Below are 21,100 nucleotides of genomic sequence, written 5' to 3'. Positions count from 1 at the left end.
TGGACACATGGGAGTTTTCATTTTAATAGAAGTTACTGTATCTGCTTTAATCCCTCAAATAAATGACTGAACAGACCACTGATATCTACTTAATCTCGAATAGCGACAGAGAAATAGCCGTGTTAGTCTGTATTTTATCAAAACAAAAAAGCAGTCAAGTAGCATTTTTTGTTAGTCCTTAAAGTACTACTTGACTGCTCTTTTGTTCTACTTAATCTCCAAAGCAATATTTCTTCCTGAACTTTGAAATATTTTGGTCACACAATGTAAAGTGCTCACGCTATAAAAAGTTTCCCCTTTTTCAAACTGGTTATAGAAGGACATTGCTACTAGGGGAAGAGTAGAGAGGATCAGTAACTGGGAAGCCAAAGATGGAACTGGAAACTAATCCCAGAGGTCTTGGGGCCCAGATAAATGCCTTAGTCACAAGACACATCCTCCTCCTCCTCAAATGAGGAATGCCACTGGAACTAGTAATGTATAATGACATAAATATTTTGTAATGTGGTTCCTGTTTCTTGTAGGTTTTTGGCATCACCTTCCACCTACGCAACACAGAACACAAGCCTGAAATACAACAGGAAAAGTGAATTGCCCCATAGAGGAAAATACCACATGATAAACTAATTAGAAAGCAGGAGAAATTCACCATTCTACCAAAATTGTTTTAGAAACAAAGCTATGAAAAATGTATCTTTGGACAGAGCAGGCATAATTAACATGCATGTCCCCTTTCTTTCCACAACCAATGCTCGTAGGTATTTACCAGAGCAGCCATACATCAATTCACTAATTCCCTCAGCAACAAAGAGAAACAGTGTGAATTGGTTACCCTGCAAAAACAAACTGTTGTGGGGAATTTAAGCATTAAACCAAAAGGAAGTGGAACTGACAGATATTATTTGATACCTGATTAGACTAGTAGGCTGTAAGAATGCTTAAGACATAACTAATACAGCTGGTATGCAATAGGATTAAGAATTACTTTGGCCCATTCCAGCCTGTATATTTTTTCCCCCTCAGGAATAAACATGAGAGCGCAGTGAGTGCCATAAGCATGATCCATTGCAGCCAGTCTCTTTAACAAAGGGAATAAGACACCAGACAGTTTGGGGAACAATCACATTGGCACAGAAAGAGTCATTATAACTCACTATTGATCTAACGACACTAAATGTCTCTCTGGTCTCCTTGTTGCTAGCACTGCACAGTGGATTCCCTCATATACAATGCTTGCATTACCAACTGTCTAACCAGTAGGGATCTGGTTCAGTGGTCAGTTGGTATTTCTTATTGCTGAACAAACAAGAAAAAGTGAAAGAAAGCCTCAACTGCTTCAAAATGTGTGGCTCTTCCCAGCTTGCCCCTGCCCTGCCCCCCACCCACGGCAGCCCAGGCAAAGGACCTAGCTATCTGAGAGTTTGTTCAGCCACTGCTCCAGGCATGAGAGTTGAAGGTTATTTTAGCTACTGTATTGTACTCTGAGGTTGCTTTGCCATTAGCCAGTGGAAATGGCTTTGCTAGAACACACACAAACATATGAGCTGAACTATCAGGAGTCTGCACAAGGAATTGAAGTGCCTTATTCTACTACAGGAAACAAGAGCTGCATATCTAGTTCCCTTCATACCACATTGAAATTCACTTTTAAGACTGTAGTGGGCAAGGTGGGTATTTGCTACTTCCCATTACAACGAGCCAGGTTAAGAACATCTTCATTCAGTTTCTGCAATATGGAATTGTGCTTAAGGTCAAAGTCAGCCTTGAAAATGGTGCAGCTGCATTGACTTCAACCCCAGCTATGCCAATTTACACTTGCAAATCCTGGCTCAGTATTTTTGGTTACTTCCATAACACAGAAACTTTTTCAAGTACTTTTAAAAGACATTTAATTTTTCTCATTTTGACACTATTGCCCTGTCTGTGTATAGGTGTTTGGCAGGTAAGTTCAGTCACTAAGCTGTATTTCAAGTGAAAGCTTCACCACACATGAGGTTACCATGCTATGTTTACATGCTATATTTAATTATGCAGTTGCTTAAAGTTCCTAGCAACATCTGATGCTTCCTTCTCAGGTTAGATCAGTGCTCCATTATTCAGAGGAAACTTCATTCCCACCCACCGAGTATTGATGTATAGTGACTGCTATGCAAATTAAAAAAAAAAAAAAACTAGCAGTGCCTGGAACAAAAATACATTGCCAATATAGGCACATTCATGTGCTTTGATCTTTCCTTTTCTACTTTCTATAGACGAAGAGCTGTTTTCAGGAATGTACATAGATTTCATGGGGACCGATGCAGCTATTTTCCGCAGTTTAACCAAACGGAATGCAGTGAGAACTGACCAACACAATTCTAAGTGGCTGAGTGGTAAGGCAATTGTTCCACTAAAGCTTTTGATATTTGACAAAGAGAAAGGATGTTTTCAACAAAAGAGTTCTTTATTTCCCATTCTAAAATTAATCTAAGGGAAACCGTGGGCCAGAAATAGAAATAAAACATACCACAGACAATGCCCGCTGTATATAATGAATAGGAATTCTATATTACACAGAAATTGCCATACTGGATGAGACTCAGGGTTCATCTACTCCAGAACACAGTCCCTGAAGTGGCCAAAATTAGCTACTTCAGAAGAAAGGATGTGTGTGGGCTAGTTTGCCTGGGGAAGTTTATTTAATGATAATTTGAGATCATCTTATATTGGAAAATGTGTTTCTAATTATTTACATTTAATTATCAACAATGGTAAATTGAAATAACTTGGTAACTATGTGATTGTCATAGAAAGGTACAGTAAGGAAAAGTCACCTCTCTGCAATTGTGGGGTAAAATTCTGACGATCGAAATCAATGGAAAAACTCCCAAGACTTCCCTGGGCACAGGATCCCACACGAGGCCTGTACACTATGCATATTTTATTCTTAAAATAGTTACACCTCATGCCTGTGCTTAATTTTTAAAAAAGTGGCAGGTCTCCTTGATTTTATTGGGTTTAAATGAACTCTGTTTTCTAAAATGTGTCATCAGCTGTTTTTATTTTTGTAAGCTTGTTTACTTGCCTCAAAAAATCCTAGAAAATGTATTGCAGAGAAATTAGTTCACTGCACTAGAATCAACTTGAGTCTACAGAAACCATCCCAGAGTCCTGTCTTGAAAACCCTGATACTAATGCTTAACTTTACACCCAGTGATGGCTAGATGGTAATGCATTGACACATTGTTTGCTCTATTTTCAGAGCCTATTTTTGTGGATGCTCATCTCATCCCTGATGGCACAGACCCTAATGATGCTAAAGTCTACTTCTTCTTCAAAGAGAGGCTCACAGACAACAGTGGAAGCACCAAACAGATCCATTCAATGATTGCTAGAATATGCCCTGTAAGAATCATTTTTGTTCAATTTTTGGAGGCTGATTTACTGGCTTGATTGAATAGTCAAAATGAATCCATTGCATTAAGATGATTTAAAACCCTTTAATTCCAATTAGAAACAAATTTCCTGTTCCTGCTTCCATCTCCATAATTACGAAGGAAGGCCATTGAGTACACAGCCAAACCTTAACCTTGTTAGATATCTCTGGAGTGTATCTCTAATTTTAGTAGGAATATTAACACTTGATGAATCTGTGTATCTCAGTGTCTGGTGCACTGTTGTTAATAACATTGACTTCCTGATCTTGCTTTTCTTAAATACAGTCTTCCCCCGCCTTACGAGGGTAATTCGTTCCTGAAAAACTCCTCTTAGGGCGAATTCTTGTAAGTCACAAATGCAATTACCATTAATTTCAATGGGAAAAAAATTTATGTGTTCCTGAGCCCCAAAATTTACACCCATTTACACTAAAACAACACCAAATTCCATTAAAATGAACACAATTACTTCAATAGTTAACATTAATTATCATAACACAACCTAACGAGGTGTTTTCCCTTCATTAATTACTCTACAATATGTCTGTTTATCTGCAGAGACAGGTGAACGGAAATCGAAGAGAATCTGGGATGGGGACGCAAAGCTGGGTAGCTGCCCACGGCTGCAGAAGTGGGGCCAGTGCAAGGGGGTGGGCAGGGCACAGCAGGGCATGGGGAGGCAGCCTGGCCTGAGCGCAGCTTAGGTTAAGTGGGGAGGGGGCAGTGTCAGGGGCTGGCCATGAGGGGAGCTAGGCAGGCGCAGGAGGCCCCCGGTTGGCAAGGGGCGATGCCTCGCTCGTGCGGGGGTGCATGGCGGAGAGGCCCTGCCAGCAGCGGCTGAGGAGCTAAATGCAAAGGAACGCCATAGGCGGCAAGTGGCGCCCGAGGCACAGCTGTGCAGGGTGGGCAGCAGTGGCCCCTTAGCCGCCCGGGGACTGAGCGGCAAGGGCAGGGCTGGGATGGGCTGCGCACCCAGCAGCCATGTCTCATGGGAGCATCTGGGAGCCCGCGGCCACTGGCTGAGCTGAGGTGGAGATCCAGACCAGCCACAGGTAAAGGCTGGGCCGGGGGTTTCGGGAAACTGCTGACGGGCGCTGTGGAGAGATACGCCAGGCGGGGTGCAGCTGCGGGCAGCCATTGCCTGGAGCCACAGCCTTTCTCCCTCTGCAGGGCATCTGCGTCCCACTGAGGCACACAAAATTGAAATCAGTCCTCAAAAATGTGAGGATATGCCTCGTAAGACGAGGTAGGGGTTTTAAATCAAACTCCTTGTAAAGTTGAATTCTCATAACCCGAATGGATGTATCTCAGGGTATGACTGTAATTCAGATGTAAATTCTACTGAATCACTGAAGTATCAAATCTCCCACAAGAGCTCCAGTGTAAAGCATTCGGAAGCTTTTTATTAATTGTTCTTAAAACAATTACACTTTATGCACATGCTTAATTTTAAGAAGATGAATAGTCCCATTGCTTTCAGTTGGCTAAAGTTAAGCATGTGTATATAGGTTCTTGCAGAATCAGGGCTGAAGTTATTACCTGTACTTTCCTTTTGCTGTAACCAGAGCAAATTTTAATTGCAATGTGATTGAAGTAGCTACCACTTACACTGAGGGTATGGATTCGTGTAAAATTAAAACTATAATAAAGCCCTGTTTCTGATAAGCCCTTTATCTCTTACCTAGGAGCAAAACTGGAGATCAAGGTGGTGCCCTCCCACTCCACTTCCTGTGGATTTTGTATTCAGTATGATTGTGATGTGGCTGTGTGTGGGGAGTGAATGTATGCTTTGGATTTTGCTTAGTTCCTGCTCTGGACCTAGTCTTATAATAAATATAGTGTGTGTGGGGGGGTGGGCTTTTTTATTTATTTTTGGTTAGGTGCGCATGGCCTCTTGGTATATTTCAACAAGACATTAAACATCATTAGGATGTTATTGTTGTTATTATAATGAAGTCCAGATAGCTTCTAAAAGGACTTGGACTTCATTATGCTTACACTGAAGTCAATGGCAAACTCCTGTAGATTCCAAAGGGGACAATAGCTGATCCTTCATGTTGATAGTAATCTATTTTAACAAGCTCAATAAGGACTAAACATTGCTACAAGGTGTCAGCCTGACTTGCTATGAATTCTGTTAACTTTAGTTCAGTTAAAGGAGGCCTGTTCTCATAACATTTTTGGCAGCACAAAAGTTAATACCCAAGCCTCTTGAGCTTGTTGTTCTTGCTGTTAACAAAGTGTGAACAGGCTGCTGAAAAGGCTTTGCTCCAGCTTAAAATGGGAGAGGTGACCTTGTTCCTTCATAGTAGGATAGTTCCTTCACAGTAGGGTAGAAACTCCTTTTTTCACATGCACTTTAAAGGCAGAAGAACACTGGTGAAGAAATTAACATTATCTGAATGACAAGTTTTCACAAAACAATATTCCTGGTTTTGGCATGCTTTATATAAAACAAAATTGGTTATTTAGGTCTTAGGAAATGAGCCTTCTAGGTCATCTAAACTCAGATAACAAATACCTGAATAGCACATTAATGAGATTTTGTCCACATCTGGCATCATAAAGTTTTACCAGTTATTTATCTTACAAGCACATTTCTAATACTGCATCTATTAATGCAGCACTTTTATCAGAGATCTGTTAACTAAAATAGTTTATCTTCATAGACCCTGTCAATGAAAAAGGTCAGGGAGACTGGAAGCTATGGGGTGAATTTTGCTGTAAACAATTTTTCTGATTCTGCCTAAAATGTTCATAATTCACTGTGATCCCTACTCTATGCAGCAAACACATTTGATTATTATCTTTATAGAAAAATTGTTAAAAACCCAATTTTCAAAGGCAAGACATGCAAAAATATACACATGCTTGTACACAACAGTAATAAACATAAATATGCAAAACTGAAGATATTTACATTGTTGAAAACTACATCCTTGGTAGTAGAATAAATGTCACTTGTTAGTGTTTTATAATGCTTATTTGATTTCTAAATAGTACCACTTGCAGTATGGTCGAAATACAGTAATTGTTTAGCATTTTTCATCATGACAAGTGCTGGTTTATATATATGTTTTCTGACTTTATTGGTAATTTGTGCCTGTGTTTCTTGTAATCACAGCTAACATTAAACATGTGTTGTTTGCAGCCTGGTTGGCTGACATACAGGAGTCTCCAGCTGACTGTTGCACATTGTCTGAAAAGTTGTGACTTCTGCCCTGTTTGTTATATTCAGTGGAGGATACAGGAAGAAAATCTGAATAACTCTGATTGAAGTGGCACTTGGGGCTTTGTAGAATTCATGGGCAAGCATAGGCAATATAGGAATTGTCATAATGGGTAAGATCCAGAGTCCTTCTAGTCCTTTGTCTTGTCATTGACAGGAGTCAATGCCAGATGCTTCAGAAGAATTGACAAAAATCTTTGTCTTAGGCAGATATGAGATAATCTATCCTCCACATGAAGTCTTCCCCTATCATCCTTAATAGTCAGTGATTGTTCTAAACACTGAAGCCTGATATCTGACATCACAAGCTTGTAAAGTTAACACTGTTGTCTGATTTCTCTTTGAGGCCATTTTATAGAGTTGAACTTTAATTGCTCTTTGCTAAATATAGTCCTCAATTTCAACATTCATAACTACGTCTGTGTTTTCCCATATTTGGGAGAGTTTAGAAGGAGTGTTTGCTTCGTGCCAATCTCTGATTATTTTATTTAATATAAGCAAGGTTTTTGCCAGATTATGGATCATTGTAACATGAGAAAACATTGCAGGGACTAAGTAAAGTTTTAATTTTGTTTTCTTATACTTCATTTTTCTTTACAGAATGATACTGGTGGACAGCGTAGTCTTGTAAACAAGTGGACGACGTTCTTGAAAGCAAGACTTGTGTGTTCTGTAATGGACGAAGATGGAACAGAAACATACTTTGATGAATTAGGTATGGCAGTGTAGTCTTTACAAATATTATCTAAATCATATTATCTCTGTATGTGAGAGTATTTGAAATCTTATCTTCAAATAGGAAAATATATGCTTGTGGTTAAGACAAGACAGTGGAAGTTAAGGACATCTAAATTTCTTTCCCTCATTTTCCATAAAAATCCTGTGTCACCTTGAATAAGTACTAAGGATGAAATCCTGTCCACATTTAAATCTATGTCAAAAATCATATAGATTTCAATTTCACTAAGATTTCATTATAACATTCCTTGCCTTATCATCTGGATCTTTGAATCAGGAACAATAATATTTAAATATCCACTGGAGTCAGAGGAGGCTAAATTAATGTCCGTAAAACTCATGGAGAGCTTCCGATAAAAGGACAGATGCAAAGGCAGAACATAATTGTAACTGTTCCTGCTATTTATGTTCATGATTTGCTAGTAATTTTTAAACTGTGTTTGGTATCAATATGCAGGTTGAACGTCTCTAATCTGGTACTCTCTCATCCAGCAACATTTGTAATCTGGTATGATTTTAGTTAGCCAGACGACCACTTATCATGGGTGTGGATAAGTTTCCCATGGTCCCATGAAGTTTGTTTCCAGACAGCAGTCCTGGCTGTCTGTGTTCTGCCCTGTTGTTTAGTTATAATTTATCTTCTGAGAGCCATTAATCTTTGGGAAGTGGAAGCATTTGTAATGCTACTAGACAATATTCACCTTCCATTGTCTGGCAAATTCTGTTGTTCGCCACCGGTCAGATTCCCAGGGTGCCGGACTAGAGAGGTTCAACCTGTATCAATTTTTTATGTACCCCTACTGTCCTGATGACAACAAGAGAGGTTCCTTTGGGTCATTTGGTGGAAGTCTCTTTGGAAGCTGAAGTTATTCTTGATGTTGAGGAGAATACTAAATGCTACTACTATTGTTACTACAGATGTACTTCCCTGCTGTGCTCTCTTAGGACCTGTGTGGTCCCAAACAAGGGAATTTGTCAGATCGCGGAGGCCTCTGACCTTGCCAGGTGGCGGGTGCAGTTCTGACAGCCTATTGGCTGGGATCCTGTCATGGCTCCTGCCCTGCTCCCTGACCCCAGTCTGCCTGAGGCAGGGCTTCGTGCCCGGTGGAGCTTCCTGTTACTCCTGGTTTTCAGTGGGACTTCCTGCTGCAGGACTGCTAGAGAGGCTTGCTGCCCCCATCTTGGCTCCCTGACCCCAGTCTGTCTCACCACATCTGTGAGGTTGACAGCAGGGCTCCTTGCCCAGCTCCCCATGGGGTTCCTCTCCCCAGGCCCAGCTCCCCACCCTGGGGCAGCCAGTGGGGATGCCCTGCCTGTCTCCTCACCACCATGGGGCTACCTGCAGGGCTCTGTGGTCTGGCCAGGCTCCCCATGGAGCTCCCTGCCCCAGCTGGGCTCCCCACAACATGGCTGCTGACAGGGCTCCACTCCCAGCCTGCCAGGCAGACTAGCTCCGGGCAGCTGGAGCTCTCTGGTCCAGGCACTTTCTGGTCCAGCAACATCCATCACATTCCATGTGAGTCAGTTTGTGAGAATCTGATCTTGGATCACTGTATTTTAATCCTGTGCTGAAACACTGTAGGGTGTATGTGGCTGGTTTCAGTCAGTAAAAGAAAGCAATAGATCAAACTCAAAATTCAGAGGATACTTTGAGTCACCTTTCAAAACTGTTCCATTCTTAAAAGCTCCAAGACATTGATTCATCAATACATCCCTGTTCAGCAAAGCACTTACATTTAGCTTTCAGCAGCAAGTCTTTGGGGAGCATATTTAACTAGCCACTGACCAAGTGCTCCCAAGATAACGCCATGGCAAAAAGGGATCATGTGATCCCTATATTAAGTTCATTTGAAAATCTGGCCCAGAATATGCAAATGCTAGTTTTTATGACCAGTTTTAAATATGATGGGACTGGGCCTGTTTACACTGAAGTCAGAGACAAAATTCCCTTTGACCCTCTTGGAGTCATCATGGATAGTTCTCTGAAAATATCCATGTAGTGTGCATCGGCAGTCAAAAAAACAAACAGGATGTTAGGAATCATTAAAAAAGGGATAGAGAATAAGATGGAGAATATCTTATTGCCCATATATAAAACCATGGTACACGCACATCTTGAATACTGCATACAGATGTAGTCTCCTCATTTCAAAAAAGATACATTGGCATCACAAAATACTCAAAAAAGGGCAACTAAAATGATTTCACGGATTTGGAATGGGTCCCATATGAAGAGAGATCAAAGAGACTAGGACTTTTCATCTTAGAAAAGAGGAGACTAAGGAGGCATATGACAGAGGTATATAAAATTATGAGTGGCATGGAGGAAGTGATCGAGTAAAATTATTTACTTATTCCCATAATATCAGAACTAGAGGACACCCAATTAAATTAATGGGCAGCAGGTTTAAAACAAATAAAAGAAAATTCTTCTTCACGCAGTGCACAGTCAACCTGTGGAACTCCTTGCCAGAGGAGGCTGTGAAGGCTAGGACTATAACAGGGTTTAAAAAAGAGCTAGATAAATTCATGGAGGTTAGGTCCATTAATGTCTATTAGCCAAGATGGGTAAGGAATGGTGTCCCTAGCCTCTGTTTGTCAGAAGCTGGAGTTGGATGACAGGAGAGAGACGATTACCTGTTTGGTTCACTCCCTCTGGGGCACCTGGTATTGGCCACTGTCAGCAGTCAGGATGCTGGGCTGGATGGACTTTTGGTCTGGCCCAATACGGCCATTCTTACGTTCTTATGTTCTGATGAACTCAATGGTACTTGGATGGGGCCCAAAGTTTTGAGGTTTGAAAATCAAGCTAGAGCAACTACTCACCAGCTGTGTTCTTTCTTTCCCACAGAGGATGTATTTCTCCTAGAAACAGATAACCCAAGAACAACACTGGTGTATGGGATTTTTACAACATCCAGGTAAATCTGAAGGTTTGTAGAGGCTGCGCTCTGTAAGCTCGCTCATATCAAATCCCACCAAATCACAGAACGAGGTATTTTGTGTCAAGAAAGTTGGGATTGAATGAATTACTTGTATATCTCACAACTATTGATGCCACCTAGGAGATGTCCTGTCAATTGTGCATATTCTCAGAAATTGGAAATGCCTTTAATTGGGTTAGAGCTACACTCATTATGGCAAAGTGATCCCTGCTGTTGATTCAATAAAATTATACCTAGGATAAATTTCCCCTCTTCATCCAGCCCTTTAAATTGAGAAAATGTTTCCTTTTGGTGTCATGTTCACATTTTCATTCAGTAGGAGGGAAGAACAAGGAAACTGTGTTTTTGATTGACTTCAGTGTCCACTGAGCATTCTCAGCACCTAAACTGGGGTCCTTAGGATCTGAAAGCTCAAGCCTCAAATTCCTAAATAAATTCATACAAATGTTTCCCATTCTCATGGCTGAAAGACTACTCGATGTGCCGATAGAAATTTTGGCTCCCAAAAGTCACCTTTATATCCTGTGTGATCAAATCCTTCTATAAGCACAACCTAAGCCTTCAGTCTTCCCTGAATCAGTGGAAAACACGGGCACTCCTCACCAGCTGGGAGAAAACATTCCTCATTGCTATAAGAACAGAATGGGTAGTTATTTGAGAAAGTTTATGTTTTCACATTAAGCTTGCTGGCCTGTGGATGGTCCTTCTGAGGAGTAATGGAGACTAACTTTATTTGTATTCTAATGTTTTTGGCTTTTTCACTCTTGGCTCTTGACCCAATTGTCTGAATAATGACAATGATACTGTCCATCTACCAATCTATGTCTGACACGTACCTCGTGGCAGTATCTCGGTGCCTTTTATTTCAGTCCATTACCTGAACCTGGCCCCAAAATTTTCAATTAGAAGTTTTTTTGTTATTGTTAGCAAATACAGTTTTGCTGAAACAGACTATTTTTGATTTTCTTTCTTTCATAGAAAATGGGTAAATAAAATAAAAAACAATCATTTCAGCTGAACATTTTCACATGAGGAAAAAGGCATTTCCTGGCCATGAACCACCATCATTATATATGCCCATATTCTCAGTCTTCCATAACAGACAGGCAAGGATAGTTTTATAAATGATAAGGTGAGGACGAAAGACATCCTTGCATCTTGTAAATAGCTGAGGTTGTCTATAGTGTATGACTCCCACAGCATAAGAGGAAAAAATGCTGAGGCAGTGTTTAGCAATAAAACCACACTTATGATTATGTTATGGATTCAACGTATATGAGTTGGAAAATATTCTATTTCTCAAGGTATTTCTGCAGTGGAAATTGGGTTAGAGTTAAGACACTCTATAACCAAACTAAACGCTCAGTCTATTACTGGCTCTCTAGACATTTTCTCATTTTAATACAAGGTTTTACTCTTGTCTAGGTTTCTGTTCCTGCAAACCACAAGACTTCTGTTTTCTTTAATTCTAGATTGAATGTGCCGTGTAATTAAATCTAGCGGTCATAATGAGATTCATTTCACCGCTTGCATCTTTATCACCTCCACAGACCTCAGATCGAGAATAGTAACTGAAGAAACAGGCTACAAGATAAAAATAATTATTGACTTTAACTAAACTATATTAGTCTAGGCTGTGACAGAAGTGAATTATTTTTATAGCAGGAACTGTTATAAAAATAATAAAGGGGCATTGTCTGCAATGATCAAGTGCATCCTTTAAGCCTTATCTTATGGCTCCATGAGTGCCTGTGAAAATTTCATAAAACAATTGTGAGGAAAGGAGGATTCACACAGCACATGCAATTATAACGTTTTTGAGGCCTTTCTCAAGCTAACGCATATGTGGCAAAGAGCAAGGGTGATTGCTGGGTAATGTTCTGTAGCAGTTACCACATTTGTAGACAGTTTTAGCTGCAATTTACAACTGCAGGACAGACCCTTTTTACACTTTCCATTTTCTTCACCGGATTTTATCTGTTTCGTGCACATGAAAGTGCAATTTGGATTCTCCTCATCTTGCACTTTCTGTTGAGCAAATCTGGCATGTTTAGGTGGTTGTCTCTGAATAAACACGCAAAGTGTGCTGTATTCGCCCCTCTTCCCAACACACTCATTGTGCCCTTTTACACACTGGACATAGGAGGGGACTGGTAACATTACAGACAGTATCATGGCTTCCCACTGAAGATCAGCTCCTTGGTACTGGACATCACCCTTAAGGGAGAGTGCTAGGAGTGTGTGCTGGCTTCAGAGTCCCTGACGATAGGACTCCACTGCACCAAGGAACCAAGACAGAGCCTCACTGAGCCCAGTTTAATGTGAGGGGCATGAGGGCTGTGCTGCTGGATCTGTACTAATCTCCTAGGATCTCTGAATTTAGTGGCTTAGAATCCTAAATTACTCTGTGAGAAGATCACCACTCCTGATGGAAGAATGCATAGGGAACTGTGAATGGGGGACGTTCTGAAGGTTCTTCGCCCCTGTGGTGGTGTTTCCATTTAACACCATCTAGAAAGCTGAACACTGATTGCAATAGTCCAACTGCACTTAATTCAGAGGGGTAGGCATGTTAGTCTGTACCTGCAAAAACAATGAGAAGTACTGTGGCACCTTATAGACTAACAGATTTCTTGGGACCTTAGCTTTGGTGGGCAAAGACCCACATGCGTCTGAGGAAGCAGGTCTTTGCTCACCAAAGCTTATGCTCCAAAAAATCTGTTAGTCTATAAAGTGCCACAGGACTTCTTGTTGTTTTTGCACTTAATTGTGATTATTGTTTTAATGAATGTTCTATCCATGTGTTTTATAAGACACCTATGGACTTTCATGGGCTGAAGGCCAGGAGAGATAAGTTCTATTTCCAGTTTAACCACATGGAGAGTGTGAATCCTGAAGTCAGTTATATTTTGACCACTGATTTCATTGGAAAAGGATTATAATTTCATAGGTGCAATATAGGGGAAGTCATTTAACCGGCCTTTCTTTGCCTCATCTGTAAAATGGGGATGCTAATACCTTCCCCTTTCATTGGAAAGGTTGTTACACTTTGTGAGAAAAATGTTACTTAGCCTGATAGGTTAATGCTGTGTATTCTGAGCATAGATTCATGTGTATAAAGTTCTTTGAAGTCCAGGGATGGAAAGTGCTATAACAGTGCTATATATTATTAAAAGGGTCATCTTTATGTGCGTCTTACATCACTGAGTCATTTGTGGTGATGAAAAACATTATATAAAAGATAGCGATTTGTGATGCAAATATTTTCCTTGTTATTTTCTAGCTCTGTATTTAAAGGTTCAGCAGTGTGTGTGTATCATCTCTCTGACATCCAAACAGTGTTCAATGGGCCTTTTGCACATAAGGAAGGTCCTAACCACCAGCTAATCCCATATCAGGGCAGAATTCCATATCCAAGACCTGGCACAGTAAGTACTAAAGATGATTATGCAGATTGGGCTTGGCAACTAATTGTCTTTGTTTAATGTAACATACTGTCATAAAATTGATGCTAAAGTACAGACTGCACATTATGTCTAAAGTTAGCTGTAATTCTATCTGTCTATTCACCTACCTGTCATGCACATCACTATATATCTGAGAGCTACTAAAATTATTTAAAAAGTCAGTCTTACTCACTCTTTCTATCTGGCAGATAAAAGTAAATTATTTCATAAGATGTCTGGATTTTTTAAGTATGTGTGTATTTGAGAGAGAAAAAGAAGCAAAGAAAGAGTGTTAGGGGGGCTGTTAAGAGAAGCCAAACTAAAGAGCATTTTATTTCACTCTGATCAGCCTTGTCTCTGTTAGCATCAAGTTCTATATTTTAGGTCCCATGCCCAGAAAAATCTTTCTGCTGTGCTCATGAATCTTCTTTTGCAGTTTTCAACAGTTTCATTATTCCAGTGGAGCATTGAGCAGATATCAGGGGGGAAGTCATGGCTGCTGAGGAAGCGGCAGAAACGCAGTTGATTATGTCAATCCCGCAAGGGTATTGAGAGTTAGGAAAGAGTCCTTGAAATGGACTGTGTGATGGATGAGAGGCCATGAAGATCTGTTTCCATCAATCTGTGTTGCAGCCTCTTTTTTGTAACAGTTGGTGTTCTTTCAGAGCTTTGCTTCAAGATATGCTGAGTTTCAGTAAGCAGTGTGGAGATACTAACTGCATGGAATAACATGGGCAGGTCTAAGCCTCACATCTTATAAGGACTTCTGTAAAATTGGATTGTGCCCGTTTTTGCAATGGGGGTGTACGGAGAAGGTCTGCATCTTTAAAAAAACCAAACAAACTAAAAATCAACAAACCCCAACTGCCTGAATTGTACTTTGAAAATATCAGGAGTCTTCTACTTCTACTGGAGGATCTGTGCAAGTTCTCTGAGGTGTATATTCTATTTCCTGGCCTCTTAAATGAAGGATTGCAGAGATAGGGTTGTATCTTTAACCAAAAAACTCTTTCTGCAAATTGTTCTTTATTCACTTGAGTTAAATAGCTTCTCTATATGTCATATAAAAGAAAAAAGGCTCATAGCCTTCTGACCAACTCTTTATTTATTATAACTTTTGCCTGTCACAACAAGGCCCTTTTACCACATGTCCATATAACATTCCTGCAGATACGATACCCGCACTCCTTAGTGCTTGCTCCTGTGCCTGATGAAGGAGGATAGATGAGTGCCTATTATGCTCACTATCCTCAGCTCTTATTTGTAATGAACCTCTTTGTGGTCCACAGATCAAACAGGCTCCAATCCCCATACAAGTATCAGGGGACTGTATAGCTTTGCCACCTGACCCTGTGCGCTGTGGCTTAAATTATCCCATGCTGTGCTCTTCTGAAAAACCCTCGCCCTCTGTTCATAACTCTAGAAGCATTTGCTTGTAATCCAATGTTTCTGGTGGACATCCAGCTCTCAGGGATTAGCACCTTAGAAACCTTTCAGTGTTTCTGATTTGACAAATGAAAATACACTAGAAAATAGTGACAAAACCATAGAAATTGACTAGCTCAGTATGCAACAGCAGTGGCTACACCTGGGATTTATAAGGATTTCCCTCGGACAAGAGAAATGGAATTCTTTGCCACTTCAGCCTCTAACGTTATTACTGGCTGTCAGATTTGGGACTTTCATATAACAAAATCTCTTCAGAGTTTGTTAATAAATACCTCACGTTCCTCTGCAATTGAATGATACCATTCCTGCCTGTGATTAAGTCACACAGTCCTCATCTCATGTGTTTGCTGTTGCTTTAATTTTACTGTTTATGAAAATATAAAATAAATGTCTCATTTAACCAGGAAGTGTCATGCTCTGGTGATTAATCACAGTTCAGTGTTTCTTGTTGCTTCAAGAGCATTGTGTCTACGTATTTACTCAACCAGTGTCATGTTATTTTTGCTTCATTTTATGGAGGCTTGTGAAGGTTTCCAAATAGGGCTAAACACAGCAGGAGATCAGGCAGCACAAAGGAGATGAAAATTAAACTAAAATTTGGTTTTCCATGGAGGCAAAGATAGTCTAAAAGTATCAAATGTACTGGGGGACTCTGATTTTGAAGGATCCTGAGACGAAAGATTCCTGGGGATCATGACGGACACTTTGGTATTCATATTAGTTCATTGTGAAGTTGCAATTAAAAGACAAGCCAAAAAAATGGTTTGGTATCTATCAATAAAGGAAGGCAGAAATAGTATAGTTTAAGGGTATGATTACAGATGCATCAAAACTGGAATCTTGCAACCAAAGCTGTGCACACTTCCAGGGGATTGGAAATTTGGATTGAAATCTTCTGACTGGAACATACCCCTATATTTTTCCTTCAGGTCAAATCCAAACCTTAGGTAGCTGGTTTTCCAATACTAATTCAGAGAAGGCAGTGAGATTAACTATCCAAATAAAGCCATGTTGAGCATTCAGCCAAATGTTCCCCATTCTGCTGCCTATTTTTCCAAGGCAAGACATGACTAGACTTTAATATTATTTCCTCAAGACTCTGAATTGTTCTATACAAAATTCTTTTAACAAGCTATTCCACGAACATGCAAGCAAGTTTGTCACTGTTTTTCAGATATTATGTTCGCCATTTCCCATGGTACCTTCATGGTTCTGCATAAACCATTCCAGTTCAAAGGAGGACAGTTATCTCATCAAATTTTACTAACTCTGCATCCTTATTGTCTGAAACTGCCTTATGCTTTCATCTGCTCCTCTAATGCTTCACTGCAAACTACCCAAGTTCATCACAGTCACTAAATAAAACAGTTTCTAACAAGAGATTTCTGTAGCTTGTCTCTGCTTTTCTTCACTGGTAGAAGGTTCTGTCTCTGACATCATAGAATGATTAAGAGTTAAATTCAATTTTCCACTCAAGTCACTGTAGGTGCAGCACCTTTGAAAATCAGAAGCCTTGTAGAAACCTAAATGCATACTCAGATGCCTATTTTTGGGCATCCAAGTTCAAAAAGTTTGGCCAAAATTCATTATGGGCGTGGAGCCCCTTTCCTGCCAAACATCAAGTGTTGGCCATGGCCAAGATGCTAGATTAAAAGGGTAAGCAGTCTGACGCAGTATGGCAAAGCCTATGTTCCACTTACATAAATAGATCTTTCAAATTAAACATTTTGTTATAAAAGCACTATCAGCCAAAATGCTGCAACTGTAAACAAGATAAATGCTGCAGTGCACTTACATGAAATTAAATACAGTAATACATTCACTAGGCCAAAATCAGGCTCTTCAGTCTTTGGCTGCCCTTTACTACATACTAAGCATTTCTTATGTCTTCCACAAACTAAAATTACTTATGGAAAAGCTTTTATGACTTAACTGGCAGTTTCCTACTGCATTCAGAATGGTTTAAAGGTGGTTTCCATTTTCCAGATTGTACAGAATTATTTTTGTATCCACACAGCTCATTGAAGAATGCACTGTAAAGCAAAGGGTTCCTTGCCTCCTTTAGTTCATTTCTAATTTATCGGGCTGTCCCAGCAGGCAAGTAGTTACAAAATGTACTGTGAGTGTCATCACCGTGTGTTTAAATCACCTGTAGTGTGAGGTGGGTAGTAGAGATACACTCAACTCTCTGAGGAAGGGAATAGCTCATGTTGTACTTCAGTGTCTTCTCTGGTTGGCAGTGGGGAAACACAAGCTATGCAGCTTTCCAAGCCTAGTCTTTCATGGCTAAAGAAATTATTTCCATGACACAGGTCTTTTTATTGGTAATAGAGACAATGAACTAGCCCAAGAAAGATGTCTGGGACTTGCCCAAAACAACTATGGAATTCTCTATCCGCTATTCATGAGGATTTAAATACCATGCTGGGAATAAATTTGGGAAGTCACAAGAACATAGCTTAGGATCTCTGAAACAAGAAGGTAGGGAACATAACATAAGAATATGAGAACAGCCATAATGGGTTAGCCCAATGGTCCATTCAGTTAGTATCCTGTCTTCCAGCAATAGCCAATACCAAGTGCTTCAGGGGGGTGAACAAAATAGGCAATCACTGAATAATTGATGGCTGTCCAATCCTAGCATCAAGGGAATATAGCTTAAAAGATGGAAAAGGAAGGAGTCCAAGGATGGAGTAACATTGGTCTAGGATACAGATGTGCGGAGTGTCTCTGACCTAGATCTGGGAGTACCCTTACACTTTTGGGGTCCCTTGTTAAGAATCACCTTACCTGGAGTCTTTGAAAGCCAATAGCCATCCCTGTTTGGCAGTGTTGATTACAAATTTATGAAGCCTCTAGCTCTGTATTTCCTGGAAAATGAAAGGTCCATGAGCTGCAGAAAGACAGTAGAGTTCTAGAGCAGCAGAAAGTCAAGGAATTGTCTGTCTTAACAGAAGTCACATATATAGGTTCCCTGTATCTGCACAGTACAGATCTCTATGTTGGAACTGATTTCACCGCTCCCTGTTGCCTCCCCACCATTTCCCTTGGATATTCACTAACTGTTAGATCTCCGAGACTGGGATACCCAAGGGAGATCACAGGACTGATCAGCAGTATAGTTCTTCATTCAGTGAAAAGAAATGGCTGGAGCTGGGTGGGACTCCATTATCCCGGATTGCTGGGGAAGAAGGGCAGGAAGGAATCTGTCCCTAAGAACACCTCTCTGCATGGGGTCCTCCCATCTCCATACTACCAACCAATATTGCTTATTTGTAGGCAGGAGAGCCATCTGCCCGTGGGGGCCTTTCACTGTCTCACCATCAAGGAATGAAGGAGAAAGGCAGGGAGGTTCTGCTGTTGTATTGCAGTCCCTTATAGTCATACAGACTTTGATGGAGAACTCTAGTTTTAGGTTGCTAGAGCTCAACAGATCCCCATTGTCCTTACATACTTCCATTTGGCACACTGAGAGTTAGGCTAGGAAAAGTATCAGAGGTGTAGCTGTGTTACTCTGTATCCATAAAAACAACACACAGTCCTGTGGCACCTTAAAGACTTACAAATTTATTGGACCATAAGCATATGCAACTGGTGAAGTGAGTCTTTGTCCACAAAAACATATGCTCCAATAAATCTGTTCATCTATATTAAGCTAGGAAGAGGGCACTGCTACTGGCATGTGTACAGTACCTACTCTGGCAATAGCCTTCACAGCTCAATAGCTTGGAAAATGTGTAGGGTTTGGAGGACAAGGTTATTGTAAAGTTTTTTTTTTTTTGGCTCTCTACATAAAGTTACAGATTCTTTTGACAAACCTGTGGCATCAAATGTCTCTTCTATCATTCCCTATCAGAGATTTAGCATCAGATTTTGACCTCCTTGCATTTTGCAGGGCCACAAAAGCAGCAGCATTCCAAAGCTAGCTTAACTGAATGGAAGCTGCCTGGTAAACTCTTTGCTATGCAACAGTGTGTCATGGGTAACCCTTCCAATGGAAACATATGGTATGTCTTCACTCTGCGGTCAATCTTCTGGAGTTCAATTTCACATACCTTGTACGGACACACAGAATCAAACTATCTGGGGTTAACAGTTAACCCCTGTACTCCTCAATATTCTGAGGAGCAAGGTAAGTCAGTGGAAGAGTTTCTCCTGTTGACCTCCCTCTGTGAGGACGGTCCAGTAAATCGATCGTAGATAAGTCAGTTCTAACTATGCAATTGCCATAGCTGGAATTGCATATTTACAATCAAATTTAATGTCTAGTGCAGTGCTTTTTTTCTGAAAAAAATATGCCAGAATTCAAGTCTGATATTCCTCATATAGGTTAGGGTGTTCAATTGTAATACCCTGGTCCCCACACTGCTGCGGGACCGGCAGGGGCTCCTGCCCCAGTCCCTGTGCTGCTGTGGGACCGGTGGTGAAAATTTTTCTTGTGTTCAAACAAAAAAAGGATGCTGGAACTCCATTCCAGTGCATTCCACCAGAAAAATAGCCCTGGTCTAGTGTATATATGTAGGTGGTCCATCGTGTCCAATTATGACATCTTGAGCTTGCACAAGCTCATCGGTTGTGCACTTGCATGTGGCTGAGGAGTTCAAGCTTTCAACAGCATGGGCACTCACAATGGGGGCAAGGGAATTGTCCTGGGTCTGTTGCTGTGGCTGCTGCTGTTGCTTTCTTCTTCTCATGAGCATCAATGAGGCATACGCATTTCTGCTCTTCAAAGTTGTCATGCGCATGTCATACAAGAGCATGCCAGCCTGTTCAGTCTTTTGCATGCTGCTCTAGCTAATCTGGTTTTAAACCAGCATGAGCAATGTTGGCCTTCACGCAGTCTTTATACCTCTTGCGAGGCCCACCTTGATTCTTTTTGCCCTGGGAGAGTTCAATGTAGAGGAGTTGCTTAGGGATTCTTGATTCCTCCATTCGTATGACGTACCCTGTCCAGTGAAGCTGGGCTTTCAGAATCATGGCTTCGATGCTCAAGATTTCTGCTCTGTCCAGGACTTCCAGGTTTGTAGCTCTGTCCTGCCATCAAATGTGCAGTATTGACCTCAGGCTGCGTGTGTGGAAGTGCTTCTGCAGTTTTATGTTTTCTGTACAAGGTCCAGGTTTCACAGCCATACAGGAGGCTGGTCAGGACTACAGCGTTGTACACTTTCAGTTTAGTGGACAGTTGGATATTGTGCTGATTCAACACTCGCGCTCTCAGACATCCTAGTGCCCAACTGGCCTAGCAGATTCTGGCATTGATTTCTATGTCAAGGGAGCCATCATTGGCTATCACACTGCCAAGGTACTTGAACTCCTCTACTGTTTTTAACTCTGTTCCTTCAATGAAGACTGAAGTGGGGAAAGCAGCAAATCCTGGAGCAGGTTGAAACAGTATCTCCGTCTTTCCAAGGCTGATGGTCAAACCAAAGAGGCGAGTGGCATCAGCAAACTTGTTGACAATGAGCTGGAGGTCAGATTCCTTGTGTACCAGCAAAAAGGGCTTCAAGGATGAGCCTCTCAAGCATCTTGGTTTTAACATTCAGATGATGAAGGTCGAAAAGTGAGCCATCAAGTCTGTATTTTATGTAGACTCCGTGGTCCAGGTCCCTAACTGCATGGCTGAGGATGGACGTGAAAAAGAGGTTGAATAACACTGGGGCCAGCACGCAGCCTTGCTTCACACCATTGGATATCTCAGATGGTCTGAGGACTCGCCATTTGAAAGAACAAAGCCAGTCATGTCATCGTGGAACAGGCGTGTGAGGCTAACGAATCTTCTTGAGTAGCCAAGTTTTGACTGGATAATCCACAGGGCTTCTCTGTTGATGGTATCAAACACTTTGGTCAGGTCTATAAAGACAGCGTACAGATCGAAGT

General features: G+C 40.9%; 1 protein-coding gene across 2 annotated transcripts in view; it reads left to right on the top strand.

Annotated features, from left to right (window-relative positions):
• Positions 1–21,100, top strand: part of SEMA3C (semaphorin 3C) — a 179,918-nt gene that overhangs the window by 125,860 nt on the left and 32,958 nt on the right. For both annotated transcript variants that reach the window (XM_075017383.1, XM_075017382.1), the window contains exons 7-11: positions 2,253–2,372; positions 3,242–3,384; positions 7,246–7,360; positions 10,235–10,304; positions 13,612–13,756. In XM_075017383.1, the coding sequence (XP_074873484.1) occupies positions 2,253–2,372; positions 3,242–3,384; positions 7,246–7,360; positions 10,235–10,304; positions 13,612–13,756 (593 nt within the window). The remainder of the gene's footprint in view (positions 1–2,252; positions 2,373–3,241; positions 3,385–7,245; positions 7,361–10,234; positions 10,305–13,611; positions 13,757–21,100) is intronic.

This window comes from Carettochelys insculpta, chromosome 1 (assembly GCF_033958435.1).
Source record: "Carettochelys insculpta isolate YL-2023 chromosome 1, ASM3395843v1, whole genome shotgun sequence".
Taxonomy (NCBI): domain Eukaryota; kingdom Metazoa; phylum Chordata; order Testudines; family Carettochelyidae; genus Carettochelys; species Carettochelys insculpta.
This window is presented reverse-complemented; position numbering and strand designations above follow the sequence as displayed.